At 38.9% G+C, this 20,021-nt stretch overlaps 1 protein-coding gene across 2 annotated transcripts in view; it reads left to right on the top strand.

Annotated features, from left to right (window-relative positions):
- The window catches only part of RALBP1 (ralA binding protein 1), a 36,447-nt gene extending 18,924 nt beyond the window's left edge, over nt 1–17,523 (top strand). Inside the window, exons 3-11 of one of the 2 annotated variants that reach the window (XM_030011480.2) lie at nt 458–751; nt 8,474–8,932; nt 10,775–11,124; nt 12,576–12,737; nt 13,208–13,339; nt 13,862–13,969; nt 14,745–14,866; nt 15,275–15,398; nt 15,673–17,523. In XM_030011480.2, coding sequence (XP_029867340.1) covers nt 508–751; nt 8,474–8,932; nt 10,775–11,124; nt 12,576–12,737; nt 13,208–13,339; nt 13,862–13,969; nt 14,745–14,866; nt 15,275–15,398; nt 15,673–15,936 — 1,965 coding nt within the window. In that variant the 5' untranslated portion in view covers nt 458–507 and the 3' untranslated portion in view covers nt 15,937–17,523. Of the gene's footprint in view, nt 1–457; nt 752–8,100; nt 8,196–8,473; nt 8,933–10,774; nt 11,125–12,575; nt 12,738–13,207; nt 13,340–13,861; nt 13,970–14,744; nt 14,867–15,274; nt 15,399–15,672 lie in introns of those variants that run through there. The other variant, XM_030011481.2, reaches the window with a different exon arrangement.
- The last annotated feature ends 2,498 nt before the right edge of the window (nt 17,524–20,021 follow it).

Here is a 20,021-nt window from a genome sequence, read left to right on the forward strand (position 1 = left end):
TGGGAAGGATGAAAATTATCTTTGCCTTAAGTGCAGTGCTCAAAAAGACTGAGCTTCCAGACAAATCTATTTTATGTCAAAAATTTAAAGTTAGCTAACTATTTTATAGTAGATATTACCAATCAGTATGCAAGCTGCCTATGAATTTTGTAAGAATTATTTCAAATGTTAAAATATTCTGATACTTTATATATAATGTTTTCTATATTATAAAGTAGAAACGGCTAAAATAGCAGCTCTCTTATTATGTTAATATGGCTTAGGAGTTAATGGACAGATTCTGCAAACACTGAGCTTAGGACTTAATGTTATATTATGGTGTCATGACATTAAGTTGGAACATTCATTGTAGAAGGTATTGCTGTTTGTGTTTTCAGGACAGAGCTCTAAACAAGGTGTTCTGAAACCTATTGCTTAAAATTGTGTGGAGTTTCTTTTTTGTTTTCCCCTGCTGCAGGTGTGATGGACAGGTAGCAGAAGATTTCACTTTGATATCAGGGAATCAGAATGACTGAGTGCTTCCTGCCTCCCACTAGCAGTCCCAGTGAACACCGTCGGGTAGAACACAGTGGGGGTCTTGCTCGTACTCCCAGCTCTGAAGAAATCAGTCCTACAAAATTCCCTGGATTGTACCGTACTGGTGAGCCTTCACCGCCTCATGACAGCTTGCATGAGCCTCCAGATATAGTATCTGATGATGAAAAGGAGCATGGGAAGAAGAAAGGAAAATTTAAGAAGAAAGAAAAAAGAAGTAAGTAGGCAACTTCTCTTATTTCATGCTTATAATTTCTCTTTCCCTCTTTCTTTCTCTCTCAAAATTGCCTAATATTCCTGATGGATCTTGTTTAGGTGTGAAGGAAGTTAACTTGTACAAACAGGCTTTGTGCAATACCTGTTTCTCTTCCAAAAAAACCCACTCCTTAACCAAAAAATGGATTTGTTTTTTGTTGCACAGATACAGGTGCCAAGCATGTGCCCAGAATTACCAATAAACATGTTTATCCAAAATCTTTAATGGTGCATTGGTAATTGCCTGGCATGGGTTTTTTCTAATCTCATTATCTGTTCACATTCTAAGTGGAGGTTTCCAAGTGTATTTCCAAATAGATGCTTTTTGAAATTGTAGCTGAGGTGCTAGCTAAAATAAAAATGCAAGTTTAACCTGAATTTTGTACTTTTAAATTTGGAAGAGTCTGTTTCAACAACTTTGACCCTTTTCAGTTATGTCTCCCATATTCAGAGTTTGCTATTGTATACTGTCTCAAGTTTCCATGTGCACACTGCACCATTATTTGAGGAGCAATAAAATCGGTGTCTTTTTTTTCTCTAGCTTCTCAGTTCAGTCTGATCATGCAGTTTCCTCCAGCAGTGCCTACGTATTATTGCAGAGTTCAAAAATGTGCAATCCAGCATTGAGATCTGAATTTACTAGAACCGACAGAGTAAAGGTTAGAAGAAAGTAAAGCTTTGACTGTAGAATCCATTCTTTGTCAGTGTATCAGTGTCCAGAATGTAGGTTTTCATTTTAAAAGCATACTCCTCCTCCAAAACAACAGAAGAGAAATCTTACTTCCCACCTTTAGATTTGTGCAGAAAATTTTGGAAACATGAAAGAAATAGTTTTTCTTCAACAGAGTTTTTCTACATATTCAGAAAGAACAAAGCACTTGGAAATACTAAACTGATCCTGAGCACTCTCAATACCAGAAGGATCCTTACTGTCCAAGTCTCTGAAACCTAAATATTACAGCCCAAATGGTAGTACTTTTTAAACTGATGTTTGTTTTAGCAAAATTTCAAAATAATGTTCATCTTCTACAATGCCTGTATCTCTGATGTCTGGAAGTTCTGGATACCAGTGTAGCTTGCCACTTCTTATGTGTGAAATTTGGAAGATCAAAACCAATGAGACAGCACACAATATTCTGGCGTGTTAGGATGAATATGGTGACTATTTGTAATATGCATGCACATATTTAAATAATTACTCTTTAAGAACTTGCTGCCACTGCACTGCATTTAATCAAACCTGTTTCCTGGAATGCATGATTTGTTTCTACCACAGTTTAGAAGGACTATTGTTACTAACAAAAGACTGTGGGCATCAAGGATACTGTAACTCAAAAATATGTTATGCTCCAGTTAAAATCAACAGTTTAAATTCCTGCAGGTTTTAAGAAAACTGATTCTTTAGGTTTTTTTCCTAGTGTAAGCAACATTAACCTAATACAGAATATTGGATTGGTGATGAAAATTTGGTATTGATTGGATGGGTCTAAATTCAGGCTATTAGAACCTGTTTTCTTCTTTGCAAATCAGCTTTCTGTTATAACTTTGGATTAAATACATCTAAATTTGGAATTGTTAGAGGTCAGCATTATATATAGTGCGGGTTTCTTTGTGGTGTAATTCTGCATGTCTCATGGTGATAATCTAACTAAAGGCTGAAGAGGAAGAATGCTTCTTCAGCAAATGCATGCAGGTCTGTGCACATTAGCACTGTAACAGCTTTCTTCCACAAGTGGTTACAGCACATTTTATAGCTGATTTAAAGCAATTTTTGTTACTTAAAAGAAGCTTTAAAGGTATGAAAAATCCTCAAGAACACAAAAATGCAAAATGTAGGAAGAATCAAATTCTCTCTTGCAGCTGTAATATAAAAAGCATTCAGCATTTCTTAGCCCTAATATAAGTACGTGATATAATTGCCAGTCAGGTATAAGGGTAAGTTACATACAAAGCTTTCAGTATCTCTTGTACAGTCCAAAAATGGTCGTTATTGTAAATATACCCCGAACAGACATTTTACTTAAGTAAATGACAGGCGCTCTTTACAGTTGCTTAAAATGGTTGATTTTAAGACTTCCCCTTCCAGCTTCGCCTTTTGTTATTCCTTCCATACTTTTGATTCTTCACTTTCTTCCAACTTTTAAATTCTATTGCATGTGTTCAGATTGTTTCTTTTCACTTTTCTGGCCAGCTGCTTTGATTTTGGACAATACACAACCTGCTACAGTCATGTAGTTTGGGCTTTAAACAAATATAATTGAACATTTCAATGAGAAAAAGACAAACGTTGATATTAAATTATGGCAGAGTGAATGTTTGTTGAACTTAAAATATTAGTGAATTAATGACAAGGTCATCCAAACTCCTGAAACTGTATGTAACTTTAATCCTACAAAGATTTTGGGGTATTTTAATAATACTCTAAATGTAAACTTCAGAAATGCCTGAAGAGCAGGAGGGTATGTGGAGAGGGAAGGACAAATATCCCAAGGTTACTCATTTTAGTTTTTCAGGTAAATCCTTTTTGTTGGAGTAATATACTCTTAGCTTCAGCATTATTACTTATTTCAAAAAAGCATTTTTGTATGCTAGGAAGGGATCTTTTTTCCTATGTGGATAATATAATCATTTGATATTTTTCATGTTAATGGCAATAACCTAATAATACACAGCAATTATCCTGGAGGGAAAGTTTGAAAAATTTTTTGGAGGTGATAGAAAATTAAATGGAATATTAGGGTTTTTATGTGGAATGACAACTACTGGAAAAAAGTTTCAGCCACTGATTTCTATTCTCCACTCCTCTGTGACAGCCTGAGTGTTGGTTAGGTGTGGAGCAAGTTAGATTAGGGGACTTCTTAGGGGTTAAAATTAGTTTTCTTTTTACTGGGATAGTTTTAACTCAGATCTGTTTCCTGACTCAAAACAACCTTTGTCCATGCAAGAACTTGTGCTGTGGCAGAGTGCGAGCAAAAAGAGATTTTTTTTTTTTGAAGCAGTAATGTTTTATATGAGACAGTGACCAGAGTAATTGATTTTTTTTAAAAATTGTTAACCTTCTGTCAGTAATCGCATGTTGATAAATTCATAAAATACGTGGTTTCTTGCAAAAGAAAAAGATTATAAGTAATACTTAAGAAGAAAAAGCTAATCTACCGATTACAGTTTCTGTAGATAGAGAGTCTGTATGTAGGTAGATCTTACTCTGCTTATTCGTTTTACTTCTGAGATTGATACCCTTGGACAGGATGGGTTCAATATGCAGCTAGGATTTTTTGTTTAGAGTAATTTTCATTTTCTTTATGTAATTCTTTGGAAAATGGAGAATTGGTTGAATTGTAAACTAAACTATCTTGTGAAAGGACAGTAGTATGAACTCTTCTGAAATTTTCAGGAAATATTTTTGAAGACCAAATCCCTAATGTGTTGGGCAGGGGGGTCCTATACGTTCTTTTGGGATGTAGATGAGGGCTGAAATATTCCTACTGTTAACTTGGGGACCTGCTCCGAACAATCTTTCGTCCAACTTGGGTGTTAACCTTTATCTTCTTCCGCTGAGTTGTGGTTCTAGCGATGTGCAACTCTCTGCTAGGTACCACCAGGTGGAAGATACCAGCCTATTCTCTCTTCCATCATCTTACAGGATTTTTCTCAAAAATAATTTCTGCTCAGGAAGTGTGGACATCCAGCAACCATGCAAAAGCTCTAATAGTATTTCCCCCTGTTCCAGGTAGAGCAATGACATGATAAGTTGCCTCTGTGCTTATGATCCTTCATTTCTGTGCAGAGTGCTAACGGCGATGGACTCTACAGTAGCAGTGCATATGACATGTCTATGGGGGAGATCTGTTAGAAATTGTAAGGAGGTCCTTGTCATCCTACAAAATAACCAACTAGCTGCTATTGCAAACAAAACATTATTTTTACTGATCTGGTGTGTGGAGAAGCTCTGAATACAGTGTCTAGATCTACAGAATAAGAAGTTACTAGAATTTTCTACCCCTAATAAACATTAGAGGCTTTTCCCATCAAGGTTTATCTTTCTGTGTTGCTACATACTATTCTACTGACAAATTATAATGTATATCTATATACCACTGTGTATTTATTGAGGAAAGTACCATTTGCAAACAGTTTAAAAGTCTGCCTTTCAATGCCAGTAATTATTTTAAATCAAACTAAAGTAAGGCAAATTTCATATTTCAACTTCATTTGCTCTCCTTGTGTAGTGCTGCGCAGTAACTGAATGCAGAACTTGTTTGGGAGTGCTGTGCTCACATCAGTGAGTTGAATGTATTCTGAAAGCAAACTGGTATAATTGAAAGTTGGATAGTAAGTGTTGGTAGTGTCTGTAAGTTTGAAGTTTCTATTAATAATAACCCACATCTTGTGGGTGAGGAGAGCAAATAGAAGCCATCTACCCAAGGTCAATATGCATCCATGTGTTTCTTACCGTTTTATTTAGAAATGGTATACAAGTCGATGGCAATCCCTCTGACATATTGAAATAGATAACTAATGCTAGCATTGGACATTGGTCCATATAGCCATACTTGACCTGCTAATTCTTCCATATGTAAAAGTGATCCATGTTTTACAGATGCGTGCAAATTTCCCCAGGGAGCCAAAATCAGATGTAGAGGTATAAATGACTTAATAACTCATCAGAGACCTGATGTGCAAAATCTGTCTTGTGGTAGGTTTCATAAGTGGCAGTTCTACATAATGCAAATCCTTTGTGTTAACAGTAAATACTATAGCATGAATTTATAGCGTCATTGTAAGAGCGCAGAAGTATTCCCAAGTATGCAGACTGATAGAAACAGTGGCCTCGCTGCATGACAAAGCTTTTAAGCCTGTAAGATATTTTTTTCCAGAGTAACACTGGAATTTTTTTTTAATTATTATTTTTAAAAGAGGTTTTCATAATTTTCAGTAAGTTAAGGGCTATACTTGCAGTATCACATTTAAAATAACTGCAGTGAAGGCACACTTGTGGAAGGTCTAACGAAGCCCAAGCAAGGAGCTGGTAGATAGTCCAGTCCTTGTGCCAGTGGAATTGGAGTATTTATTAAATTAGCACTGGTCTTACATAGGTACAAGAAAAAGTCATTGGCATACATTAGAGTGGTGGAGAAATGCAGACTATTAGTACTAGAATTCTTGAGGAAACAGTGAACAGAAATACCATTTTACTAACAGTAGGTAATACTTCTTTCCACATTTAAAACTACCTGACTTGTCAAGTGCTTTCAGTAATTTTTCTTCTGTATAAATTTAGGTTGTTTATATTTCAATATATTGTATCACTGGTGAAAGGGATACAGTAATTTTATGACCAGAAGTATGGTAAAGAAAATTGGTCTACTCTGAGGTACATACAAACCCCCTCTTGCTATGGGTGAGAGATTCTCTGTGAATCTGTGATTTGTATATATTTCTAAACTTTGTTGACTTACATTACTGAGACAAATTAAAATGGGCTGGATTTGTATTTAACTTGCTCCTTCATGTCATCTCATGAAGTCAAGAAATACCAGTTTCAGTAATGTGCTATTGCTCGTGTTACATTACCACAGATCTAGAGAAGCACCAAGGTTTGGGTTGCAACATGGAGTGTTGAGACATGTAAGGCAGGTGCCCTGTTTGTTGGTGACACCGACCTCCAAGCTTGGGTCCCCTGTGCTGACCCAGAGGACGTGCTGACGCTATTCCTAGTGTGTGTGGGGGAACCCTACGCTGTTTGACTGGGAGCTGTTACAGCGACCGAGCAGAAAAGATTGAGGGCAGATTGTTCTGGGCTGTCTGGTGAAGGTCTGGCTTTCTGTTGGGAAATTACATCTGTGAACCCCATTTGGAAACTCAGTGCCAGCCCCATCTCATTCTCACAAAACACAATGGTGATGTGTGCTCCTCCTTTGTCCTATAGCTGGTGCATCAGCAGTTCTTTCCGTATCGTAGTGAGATTTGAATCCTTGAACCCTTAAATGCGTTTCCTTACCCATTTCTGATTTTACAAAAAGTTTACAAGAAGAGTGACTGATGGCATAGCCAGTAAACTGGGAGGATGGACCTGGTTGCTAGTTGTCCTCCAGTTAACAGTTGCATTTTTATATTAAAATTCACTTGGCCAGGAATAGTGCTACGATCTTTCTTCATCTTCTATGAAAGTGCATGTTTGGTAGTCCTAGGGAAGAGTCCAGGATGGGAAGGGTGAGCTGGTCAAACAATTGTAATTATTTTATGGCAGTTCCATGCATTAATACATTTCCTATATTTATTTGACTATTAAAAGCTACCTTCTACAGAGCAGCCAAGGAGGCTTCAAAATACAGACAGCTCCTAGGATGTGCTGAAATAATGCTGAGAAACTCTGCAGCCTAATACAGTTTAGAATTGGAAGAATAAAAGGCTGAATATCGCCTGGTTCTTTTGCACAAGATCTTTCACCTGTAAAAATTACAGTTTATAATCTCATCCGTGACGCTCTCTCTTATAATCTAAGGGGGTAATTTTCAACCACCCAAAACTGTTCACGCAGGAAAAGCACTTGGCTGTCAGTGTGCCTCCTCACTTGGGCAGAGGCACTGCCTGTAGGTAGTGGAAGAGCCTCAAAGGATCTGTATAATGGGGGCTTCACGCTGAAGCAAGAGCTTGCTGCCCACTGCCTTGGGGGACACAGCTGGTGCAAATGGCATGTGAAATGTTGTCTTTGTTGACGAGGTTTCAGGCTTACTTTTCTTCTGTGAGGTACTGCATATTTAAAATCACAATTAATTGAATTGGAAGTTGCGTTGGTTTGTATGTTGTTTGGTTGGTTGTGGGGTTTTTTTTTATTTGTCATCCACCTTTAAAGATTTCCTTGTTCTTGCCTGAAGGATAGGCAGGGCTAGCTGCAGAGGTGTAGTTAGTTAAAAGCACTGGTGCGCATTTCAGATGGCACTTGGTGTTTTGCTGCTGAAACAGTGTACTCTGCCCATGGATTTGTTTGAAGCTCTTGCATATGCTTCTTAAGGCAAATATGCAACTTCACTGACAGGTATTGTGCTAATGTTAGTGGAATTGTTTTATTTGTCTAGTGGAAAAGTAAGCGTGCTTGGGCCTTTTTTTTTTTTTTTTTTACTTTTTTTGGTATTTTATTTGAGGCTGAAACTTTATTAACTTCATACTTATCTTAAAATTCATAATATTCTGGAAGGGGATTGGGGAGTCAAATGGTTGAAGATTAGTTTGTTCTTAATAGAAGTTTGTTAGACTTACATGTATGTAGTAGATGATCCTTAACAGCGACTCTTATACTGTTGATTACAGGAACATAGAGAAGTTGCCAGACAGTTGTTTTTATTTTGCATTTCCTTGACTATTAGATGGGAAACTAGCCCATAAGATGGACATTGCCATTATGAGTAAGTATATAAAGTATTAATTGTTTAGATCGTTCAGGAGCTGTGTGGCTTATCTTTGATGTCATTATGCAACCATGATTTAATCCTTGTCCACTTAATTGTGTAACAACTAAAGAAAACCTTCTGAAGAGTCAGGCAGGCGCTATTTTTTAATTCATGTTACTGCTTCTCTTTCCTCTTTACATATTACTACTTATTCTTTCCCTGTTATAATATGCTGTCTAGAAACTAAACAGTCTTACAGCTGTCCTCTTGCCTTCTCCTCCTTTGCTTAATAGCGGAAGGTTATGCTGCATTTCAAGAGGACAGTTCCGGTGATGAAGCTGAAAGTCCTTCAAAGTTGAAGCGGTCCAAGGGAATACATGTCTTCAAGAAACCCAGCTTTTCCAAGAAAAAGGAAAAGGATTTTAAAATAAAAGAGAAGCCCAAAGATGAAAAACACAAGGAAGACAAACATAAGGAAGACAAACATAAGGAGAAGAAGTCAAAAGACTTAACTGCAGCAGATGTTGTAAAACAGTGGAAAGAGAAGAAGAAAAAGAAAAAGCCAATTCAGGAGACAGAGATACCTCAAGTGGATGTTCCAAGTCATAGACCCGTGTTTGGCATTCCTTTGTCTGATGCGGTAGACAGGACCATGATGTATGATGGCATCCGCCTGCCAGCAGTTTTCCGTGAATGTATAGATTACGTAGAGAAGTATGGCATGAAATGTGAAGGCATCTACAGAGTTTCAGGTACTCTGGGCACACTGACATGCAGGTTCCTGAGGTCTTTACTTGCAATTTTCTTATTATTTTACCATTTTCACCACGTAGAGACTCTGTTTATAGCTGCATTGATTTTAATTATCAAAAAGATAATCAGGTAGCTAAAGTTAAGCAAACCCATAGGTCTGAAGTACCAGAAAAGTTGCTAGTATGGTGGTAGTGCTTAATGGCAGTAAAAATATGCTTGTTTTGGCCTTTTGTGATAGGATAGTAACGATGAATAAAATGTGTTAGTATGGCTAGCTTGTATGTTTTTACTTCTGCATTAGAAATACAATGCTAGTTGGATTGCAAAAGCAAAAATGAGATATAACCATTTTATTACTTAAGCATTCCACTAAGTTGCTTTTTCCAGTTAGTTCCATTGTATGATTTTTTTTTTTCCTTAAAAAACTCTTTTTGGAGCAAATACACTAATAAGCAGAAAAATACAAGTTTCACTATTTAAGCTTAACAACAGGAGGCTAATTAACCATGGTAGTTGTGTAACACCAGCTTACATAAATGCAACATCAGAACTGTAGTCACGTTAAACAGAACAGTCCCTTTATTTGTGACCTGCAGCTGCTACACAACTCATGTAAGTATTTCTGTGGGTATGTTTAAGGGAGCAAGAACAAGTGAGAAAAGGACTGTGAGGAAAAGCATTTTAAATAAGTTGCCTAGCACTGTAAAACAGTAATGAAACGATTTTAAAGGCTTCATTAAGCTGTCTTCATGCTGTCGATCTGCATGGTATTTGGTAAGCACGCATAAATACCTCAGCAGCTTAATCTGTTTCTTCATCTTGCCTATTGGGACATTCTGGTTGTGTGTTTTTTCAAGACACGATGTGTTGCGAAGTTTCATGGAAGAAGGTGTGTTTCTGTAAAGCATTTTTGATGTTTGTGCTTTCTAGGTGTTCTCCAGTGCAATAGCACCCTCTTGTGTGTGTAAGATTATTTAAATTGAGGGCTCAGACAGACAATGATTGCAGTGGCTTAACCACCTACCTGCTGTCGTGATGACTAACTAACTTAGACATGAAACTGAGCATATTTTACCTGGCATTTACCATGGGCTGAGTACACCCAGTTTTGCTTATTGTGTGTGAGCCAGACCATGACAGTGCATTGAGTTGGTGTAAACCAAGTGGGTGTTTGAGCTTTAAGAATGAAATTTCCCTGAGTTTGGGAAGATTACAATGTCACTGAGTTATAAAAACACCTTACAGAAAAACTTGGCTGGGTTGAATAATTATGTGAACACCACTTTTATTCATGCAGTGTCTCAAATCAAGAATCCTGTGTGAGATTCCTCCACTGAGGAGGGCCAGCTGGAAGTCTGGAAACTAAAAAGTGTAGGTTTTGTTTTGACAGAGGGAAGCTGTTATAGGTAGAACTTCTTCCGCAATATTTGAGTTAACGTATTTGCCACTTGGTTTAGGGCTGTATAATGGAACAGCCCGAAAGATGCTGAATGCAAATACACAACTGATCTTATGTTCCCCCCTACCCTTCCTTCCTCACCCCATTTTATGTTCCTTGATGCAAGGGAATGCTGGAGACAGTTCTGATTCAGAGCTTCAGCAGTGCTGTGTTTTTGCTTCACAGTAGTAGTCAGTGCTTTTAGAAGCAGCGATCATGTAATTTTTCAGTCATGATTTTAACTTCGTTCCATGTGGATAATCTTTAAAAGGTTTTCCTCAATTAGCTTAAATTGTAAGGAGAGGTGAAATAAATGCATCTCAAAAAAAAAAAAAGTTTAAGTATAACTATTATACATTTACAGTTGAAGATTTCTCTTAATTCTTGATCTAAATATTTTAAGGAATAAAATCAAAAGTTGATGAGCTAAAAGCAGCCTATGATCGAGAAGAATCTCCCAACCTGGAAGAATACGAGCCCAATACAGTAGCCAGCTTGCTGAAACAGTACCTACGAGAACTGCCTGAAAACTTGCTTACCAAAGAGCTAATGCCCCGTTTTGAAGATGCTTGTGGAAAGAGCACAGAAGCTGAGAAAGTTCAGGAATGCCAGAGGTTGCTGAAAGAGTTGCCAGAGTGTAACCATCTCCTAATTTCTTGGCTGATTGTGCATATGGACCATGTTATTGCAAAGGAACTGGAAACAAAAATGAACATCCAGAATATTTCTATAGTGCTCAGCCCTACTGTTCAGGTACGTGCACCACACAGCAAGTGTTAGAGCAGAATTTCAGCCCAAGAAAGACTTTGTGGGAATTCTCTTGCAGGTGGGAATCAGGTACTGTCAGATACAGTTAAGCTAAATTACAGCTTCTCTTTATACCTTGGGAACCTAAAATGCTGGGAAAGGGGGAACAAAAGACTTTCTGAATGTAAGCTTGCTTACTATGGGTCTGATATTTGGGTTACTATGAGAGTATTGCAAAGACTGCTGTCAGGGTTTTAATTCTGTTGTGAACAGAAGTAATTTTAATGTTGAATTTGTCCAATAATTCAAGCAGATACACAATTTCTATGGGCTTTTGATTCAGTGATATTTTAGGGAAGACTATGTTGTTGCTTAATTTTAATATCAAGCCAATGAACCCTGTCCTGCAAATAGATCTTCCTGGTGCAGTAATGACTTCGGTATAATGGCTTTGGCATCTGCAGTCAAATGGCTGGGGAAAAACAACTGACTTCTTAGTTTTCCAGTAAGATTTTGTGTTTTCTGGATTGATTAATTCCTTAATAAAGGTCTTGGATATATTTAATTTAAATACAGCTCGGAATTAGTCCTGTCCATAATGGAAACATGGCATTATTGGGTGTGGGTCTTCTAGAAGAAAACCCACACTTTAGAAAAGCTTGGCTTTATAGTTAAGAGTCTAGGTGGAGGCCCAGTAGTGAAAGGGCTGGGTATTATCCTTGGCTGTTTTGCTGTGCCAGACACTTTCTAGATAACAAAAGAAGTAACAATTAATGTAAAACAATGCAGGCCTAATCATGTTTTGTTGTTAAGTAGATTTTAGCAATTAAAATGCAGGTAGTGACAGAACTCTAACCTTTCTTTCAGGATAAATTTTTGAACTGTAGTGGAAGTTACAGTATCAAAATAAATACTTGCTTCTGTCTCATGTTAAAACAAGGAATACAGTAGCAGCTCCTTTCAAATTCCTTTTTCTACTATATTAAATCATCTGATAGAGAAGTTGCAGAAAATACTTACAGGTTAGGGGAGGAGAGAGAAGGTAGCTAGCAACCAGCCATAGCACAGTATGGCTGGTGTTCCCTTTTACCCATTGCTGTCACTAACTATGTTTACATGAGTAAAAAGAAAGATTTTAATATATTCCTTTATCTACCAGTGATGGAAATAATTGTGGTAGGTTAAGATGTGTGAAAATTCTGAGTTGAGTTTAGCATAAAAATGCCTCAGATACACAGGTGAGAGAGACAGTGAAGTGATTCCTTGAGGCCAACACTGCGTCATTTAAAGTATCATTTTTAATCCAGATTTTAATCTCTTAGGCCAAAATAACATGACTACAACACACAGAAAGGCATACCAAATGCTGTTCTGTTTCTGGAGAAAGATACTGTGCTTCACAGATAAAAGTGATGTGAATAAATCATCTTAACCAATACTTTGTCCTTTCTTTACAGATCAGCAACCGTGTCTTGTATGTATTTTTTACTCATGTTCAAGATTTCTTTGGGAATGTGACCCTAAAGCAGGTGACAAAACCACTTCGCTGGTCAAATATGGCAACAATGCCAGCACTTCCAGAAACACAGGAAAGCATCAAAGAAGAAATAAGACGACAGGTTGGCAATTACTTTAGTCTTTTTCTGTTTATCTTTGCCCTGGCTTTTATGCATTCAGCAGTAAATTCTCCTAAGCTTGTAACATACTCTGTAATTCCATCACAATTGTCCTGTCAGCAGAGACCACTGGAAAGAGACTGGTGATATTCTTGCCCATTTCATGTGCGGAAAGTTGTTATGGTCTTATGGTTATAGCCATGTCTTTCGTGGAGCGCTTTGCTATGTAGTTCAATACTTTTCTCGTGGGAGGAAGGGTAGGAGAATGTGGTAAAGAGAGTGGTTTCTTTAATATTGCTCTTCAGCTAGTTATAGATCATGTGCTGAATGTATGTTAACACTTGTTGGTCAACATGTCAAGCTTTGAAAACCAGAACTCTAAGCCTGTTGCCAGGAAGCCAAGAAGATTTTTCCTTTCAGCCTGCCCTGCTATGATATATTAAAGACACTGATTTCTCTGGCAATATTTCTAGGAGTTCCTACTGAACTGTTTACACAGAGACTTGCAGGCAGGGATAAAAGACTTATCCAAAGAAGAGAGACTCTGGGAGGTGCAAAGAATTCTAACAGCTCTTAAGAGGAAACTAAGAGAAGCTAAGCGCCAGGTGGGTAACTTTTCTATTTATTGGCCAAGCATCTAAGTCATGGATCCCTAATTTGTGACAATGCAGAGACACCCAGTTAGATCAAACCATGTTTCAATATTTTTACTGCAGATTTTTTCATCCTGACTTTACATGGCTGATGAGAAATTGCATTTTCTGGTTAGCTGGCTCTCCCTAGGGACAGCAAGGTCTTCACACTCCTTCACAGCTGTTTACAAAAAAAAAAAAAAAAGATTAAAAACTTAGTGTTTGACAGAGCATGTATTCATTATATGCTTAAAACAGTGTGTCCTGGAGTACCAAGAGGAATTACTGGAAGACTCAAGGTTAACAAACTTCAGAAACATTTTTTTTAAATGCTTGTATGTCCCAGAGAAGGGACAGACCTTGCTGAAAACTTCAGACAACTGAGATGGTGATTCTAAATTGGGAAAATCATATATTAAAAAAAACCCTTTTTTTACAGTAACTGGAGTGACTGGGGAAGCTGTCCTTTTAAGTGTCATTCTCGTTCTCTGGCAGGAGTGTGAAACAAAGATTGCACAAGAAATTGCTAGCCTTTCAAAGGAGGACGTCTCCAAAGAAGAAATGAATGAGAACGAAGAAGTTATAAATATTCTGCTTGCACAGGTAGATGGCAGTCACTTACCTGTTTGTCTGCTGGTCTTTTCTTGTTCTGTATCTTTCAGAAATATTAAACATTCTTTTGTTCCTTCTAATGCAATGGGAAATCGCAGGCTTAAAGGGGTCTCTCTGTCCATTAAAATACAAGGCTTTGTTTTGATGGTAAATAAAGTAGGGAAGGAATGCTGATTGCAGGAGTAAACCCAAAGTTGAGTAGACTCTTGTTAACAGCAGAAAGGAGACACTGTGCAACAACAACAACTACAAAAAGTAGCCTTTGTTGTTAATGTACTTAGAAAGCACTTTCAAATCTAACCAGTTTTAACACCTTTAACTACTTTCCTGCTGATCAAAGGAAGTAAGGCAAGTATTTCGGCTTTTTTGCCTTCCTTTGCTTCCCTCAGTAGCTTTGATCTTCTCTCCACTGTACTTTCCTCCTTATATTCATCTTCAAAGATGTATTTTATAATTCAGTTTTTCTAGTTATTTTACTGGTTAGCCAGAGCTCTCCCCTGTGATTTAAGAAAATAGGCAGCCAAACATGCCAGAATTTGGTGCATCATCTCCACAACTATTCAATACAGTGATCATCTTGAGGATTCAGAGCGGATTGTTGGTTTTGAACTTACATTTGCTTTGAGGTCTCAATGAATCAGTTCAAAGCAGGCATGCTAACCACTTCTACTGAAAGTATTTTAGAGAACAGTATCATCTCATGCTTATCATATGTTCCTGTAGAAAATAAAGTCAAGGCTCTAAGTGAACTAATTGATCATTGCAGGAGAATGAGATTTTAACAGAACAAGAAGAACTGCTGGCCATGGAGCAGTTTCTGCGGAGACAGATTGCCTCAGAGAAGGAAGAAATAGATCGACTTCGAGCAGAAATAGCTGAAATACAAAGGTAAAAGGGAGACTGCTTACACTGGAGCCCCCACCAGGCGAGCACTCTGATTAAAAGTACATATATGCTCTTCTGAAATAATACTCTAAACTGCACTTAAAAGCTTACCCTATGAACATCACATTTGAAAGCCACCTCTTTTTATTGAAATCTCAGCAATTTTGGACCTTTCAGGATATTTTCTGTTAGTGTAACAATGGAATTATGATCTAAAGGAAACTAGACCCTGTCCACTAAAAAAATCCCCCAAGGAAATCACTGGTTTATCAAATAAAGCTTTGAAAGGAAATTATGATTTTGTTTTTAAACTGTTGCAGATTAGTGGATGTAAGTTAACTCTTTTACGCTGCTACAGTTCTGGCAGACCTGAGGAAGTGTTTAAACTGGAGTTTGTCATTGGTCTTTCAGTCGCCAGCAGCATGGCCGAAGTGAAACGGAGGAATATTCTTCCGAGAGTGAAAGTGAGAGTGAAGATGAGGAGGAATTGCAGGTCATCCTGGAAGATTTGCAGAGACAGAATGAGGAACTGGAGGTAAGATTTGAGTCTATTAATTGGTACTCTTCTCCTCAGTGGTTACTTGATTTAGTCTGTGCAGAGATGTTTGTGCATGTACAAACTGGCAGTTTTGCATCAATTTTGCCTAGGCATATAGCCCACGTGCTCTGTTTTTAAATCACTGTTGTGTGGAAGTCCACGTTGCTGTCAGGGTTAACAGCAAAGCTTCATTGTGCAATGCTAAGTGGCCTCCCTAAGATAGAGCAATTCTTTGTCAGGAGCCCTGACATTTGTTTTCCTTACTTAAAAGATAAAGAACAATCACCTGAACCAAGCTATTCACGAGGAGCGAGAGGCCATCATAGAACTGCGAGTACAGCTTCGACTACTGCAGCGAGCTAAATCGGAGCACCAGGTGCAGGAAGAAGAGGAGCCAGAAAAACATGGGGGTGTTTCTCAGCAGCAAAGAGACGGTGTCCTAGACACAAAAGCAGCCAAAGAGCAGCCAAAAGCAAGCAAGGAGCAGCAAGTCAAGCCATCGCCAAGTAAAGACAGGAAAGAAACTCCAATTTGATCCGGCTCCTTGGATATGCATAAAATCAACTGAACTGTGCAAATTACTGTAATTTGAGTCAAACTGCACAAATTACTGTTGGCTGTGTACATTCTGTAAAGAAACTTCTCTTTTAAGCCCTGGAGACTTTTGTCTCTAATACTTGGTGGCTTCTACTCATCAGACTCAGGTGAGTTTGCAGAAGCCAGAAGAGTTTTCCAATTAGTATCAGATTATTTCAAGACTGGTTTCCTTCAGGTGAATTAAAATAATTCAGTAACAGTTTCATTTTAAACCAAAATCATTATTTACATTCATTGGAGCAGAAGTGGAAGATCTCATTTTCAGTAAATAAACAAGAACCTACCCACACTTACTAATTATTTGCCTTGTGAATCTGTTCATCCTCATTCACCATTATTTCTGCTTATTAACCTAGTCACTTCTTGCTTGTGCCTTTGATACCTTTCTGATGCAGATTATATACAAGGGAGCTTTAAATTTATTCTGGGTTGGCTGAAAAGGTGGGAGACTGCGGGGTATTGTGTTTACCTAATAAGCCCTTAAGCTTCATTTTTGTTCTGAGATGTACTGAATAAATGTAAAAACTTGAGAGATGTTATTTATGTCCCCGTATGACAGAAATGTTCGTCAAGAGCTGTTCATGTCTTTTAGTGATGTAGGTAACCCACTTACTTACTCATTTATAAACCACCGTCATCATACCTGTTTAAGACGGGCTGTGTTCACACTGCTGCCATATAGCCAAGAGCTTTTTCTTCATCCATTTAAAATGTTTCAGTCCCTCGGAGAAAGCCACTGACAGATGCTTTAGGCAGCGAGGGGGATGGGTTATGTCACTTAAGGTAGATCTGCCTGACCAAGCAATACAGCATTTCCCTCTGCAGAAATGCAAGTCACTTGTGCTTTCCAAATAAGCCTGAAGAACGATGCCAACAGGAGGCACTGGGGGTTCAGCAATAGCCTTCCCTGCCCCCCCCCCCCCGCCCCCCTCCCTGTTGTTTAACAAGCCACCAACAACCACCAGGGACTTGCTTTTGGTTTGGCTGTTTTACTGCTTCTACCCATTGAAAGCCTCCAGCCATGCTGGCAGTTAAGGGCCAGTTAATGTTTTAGATATACTCATGAGACTCATCCATCAGTTCATATGTAGACAGCAAACTCCGCAGAGTGCATATAGGCTATCTTATTTTTTAATCTGGATATTTATTTTCAGCACCTGTTGGATGTGGTTGTATTCTTTATCTATTGCACTGTTGTGAATCATTGGCCATGATTTGATTTTGTACAAATAATGCTTTGATATGTTACAAAAAACAGCATAGTATTTTTTTAAAATTTGGAAAAAAGGTTTATAAACACAAATGTGGTCAGATGACAAATGTAAACTAAAGCATTATCCCTTGCCTTCGTTACATACGTTTTGTATTTGCTGGCAATATTTAAACCTGTTTGTTTAATTCACACTAATTCCTATTGAATTGTCATGGATTTTTCTAATGTTCTTCAGACAAATCTAATATTGGTTAACTTTTATTTTGTTAGGATTGTATTGATCAAGCAAATAAATTCAACAGCCATTTGAAAGTAGCTTCTAATTTATATACTTCCTAATGTATAATATCTTTTTCTAATGCAAATAATAGTTAACTCTTCTTGGGTAGCTGCTTGCAGTTCAGAAGTTTATATGAAAAAATGAATTCAGGCTTTCTAAATAGCTCTCCTCTGAAAGAACACTGTCTGCAACGGGGTGTCATAGAAAGCTTCCATAACTCAGCTGCAGATCAAGTTTAATTTGATCAAATTAAAGATTTTAAGACTGTGCTTCTATTATTGCTAGAGATTTCAGCTGCAAAGGTGAAAACCATCCTATTTATTCACATCATTATTTCCAACACATGAACACCGTTCTTTCTCCTGCAACTGTACAATGCACTTGAAGCGTGTAGATGGAGGTGCAATTGCTGCTCCTGCAGTAACATAGCAACTGTAACCAGAAATTTAGTTTCAAAACACCTGAAAGATGTCTCTCTAAAATTTTCTTTCACATTCTTTCAAATCATACGTCCAATGGTAAAACTCCTGTAGTTAAAATCGTAACTGCAAGTCAATGCTGGCCAAATCAAGCACACCCCGATAGCACTGAAGCCCGACAGCCCCAGGGAAGTCCCCAGGCAGGTGCCCGAGGCAGCAGCAGCCTGAGCCCTGGCTCCCACCACCCCCTTGCAGGGGGCCGGGGAGGCCGTGCCTCAGCCCTTCTCCTCTGCCGCTGCCCTGCTCAGAGGCAGGTGGGGCCGGGGCAGGGCCCCGCTCCTCCGGCCCTGACGACCTCCACAAAGGGGCAGCGGCAGCTTTACTCCCACACCCGCAGTGCTTGTGGTGAAAAAGCCACACTAGCAGCTATTTCAGACTGCACGCAGAAAAAGCCAAAGCTAATTTCAAATAAAGCGGGAAGCAATTACAATAGAATAATCTTGAGCATGTTGTTCAGATCACTTTATAAGCTGCCTTATCACTCCCAAGTACCTTACAATGAAATCTGTGAGCTGCAGCGCTCAGGCGATCGCCTCCCATGGTGCCAACAATGCCGGCACAGCAGGCTGCCTTCACAGAGTCCATGCAAGTCTCGAACAACCCATTTATCTAAATCTAAGTATTTTAAACACATTTAAATTGACTTAAAATAAGACATTTTCCAACAACATAGAGCTTGTATGTGCCGGGTGCAGCAGCAGAACTGCTTGTCAGACCCTTTGGACAAAATACCAGACTGACTTACCTTTACTGAAAGGAAGAAACAACAGGCCTGCAACGTTAGTTCTGGTGTTCTGGACTTAACAAAACTTTTGTGGGAGTTGGATGTGACCCATCTGCCTTCCACTTGAAAATCTAAGTGTTTCCACCACGGAGCATTACTTCAGAGAAGGCAGGGGACAATGGGACAGGGGACTACGTACCTCACCTGTTTTCATAGTCCTTTTCAACACAAGCCTGGAACAGATTTTGTCAGGTCAGTCAGAAACCCAAAGGAGCAAGAAGCACCATATAAAAAAGTTACTGGGACTACAATGCCAACATGAATCAGGATACAAACCTATTTTTTGCCAGCAGCAGATTACTTGCATCGAACTGGAAATGTGACAGCTTTTATACTTACCGAAATACTACAACTGTACAATGAACCAACTTCAGACATCCTGATACCAAGCAGGTTTTTTTTCCTCCCAATAAAGTCTTTTTACTCAGAAAAATAGCAGCCTGAAATGAACTGTTGTTGCCTAAACACTTGAAAAGGGTGGGGGTTTTATTTTATTTATTGAAAGATAAGGTGTCCTGGGTTCAGCTGGGATAGAGTTAATTTTTACAGGAACCTGGGAGGTGGGGGGGCATAGTCGGGGCAGCTGACCTGAACTAGCCAAGGGAGCTATTCCATACCATGTGACATCATGCCCAGTATATATATGGGGAGTGAGCCGGGGGGGGGGGGGGGGGGGGGAGGGCTCTCCTGCTCTCTCTCTCAACTTTCGGTGGGGGAAGTGGCAGAGCGTCGGGTCCCGGGTGGTGAGCAGTTGCACTGTGCATCACTTTTTTTTTTTTTTTTTGTATACTCTTTCATTAGTACCGTCGTTGTTGTTGTAACTTTTTTTGCGTTGTCCCAGTAAACTGCCCTTATCCCAACCCTCGAGGTTCCAGTTTTTTTTCTTTTCTCTCCTCCGTCTCCCCCCTATCCCACCGGAGGGGGCGGGAGGAGTGAGCGAGCGGCTGCGTGGTCCTTTGTTACCGGCTGGGCTGAAACCACGACATAAGGAAAAAACAAAAAAACCCAACCCCAAAACAATGAGCAGCACTCCTCTCAGATCACATCCCTACCACAAGTCTAAAAACATCAGCTTGCATCCAACACCTTGCAGGATTCAGCTGGCCTTCCAGGTTTTCTGGGCTCTGCGTTGTCCACACCAGATTTCCAACACTGGCTCTGCTTCATTCTCACAGAAGCCGAAGCTGCCTGTTGTGGTACGATTCTGAAAGGTTTCCTCTCCAGTGCAGTGAGGTACTTTGTGAGCACTGTTGTGTAACACAGTCCT

Source organism: Aquila chrysaetos, chromosome 4, assembly GCF_900496995.4.
Source record: "Aquila chrysaetos chrysaetos chromosome 4, bAquChr1.4, whole genome shotgun sequence".
In the NCBI taxonomy this organism is placed as follows: domain Eukaryota; kingdom Metazoa; phylum Chordata; class Aves; order Accipitriformes; family Accipitridae; genus Aquila; species Aquila chrysaetos.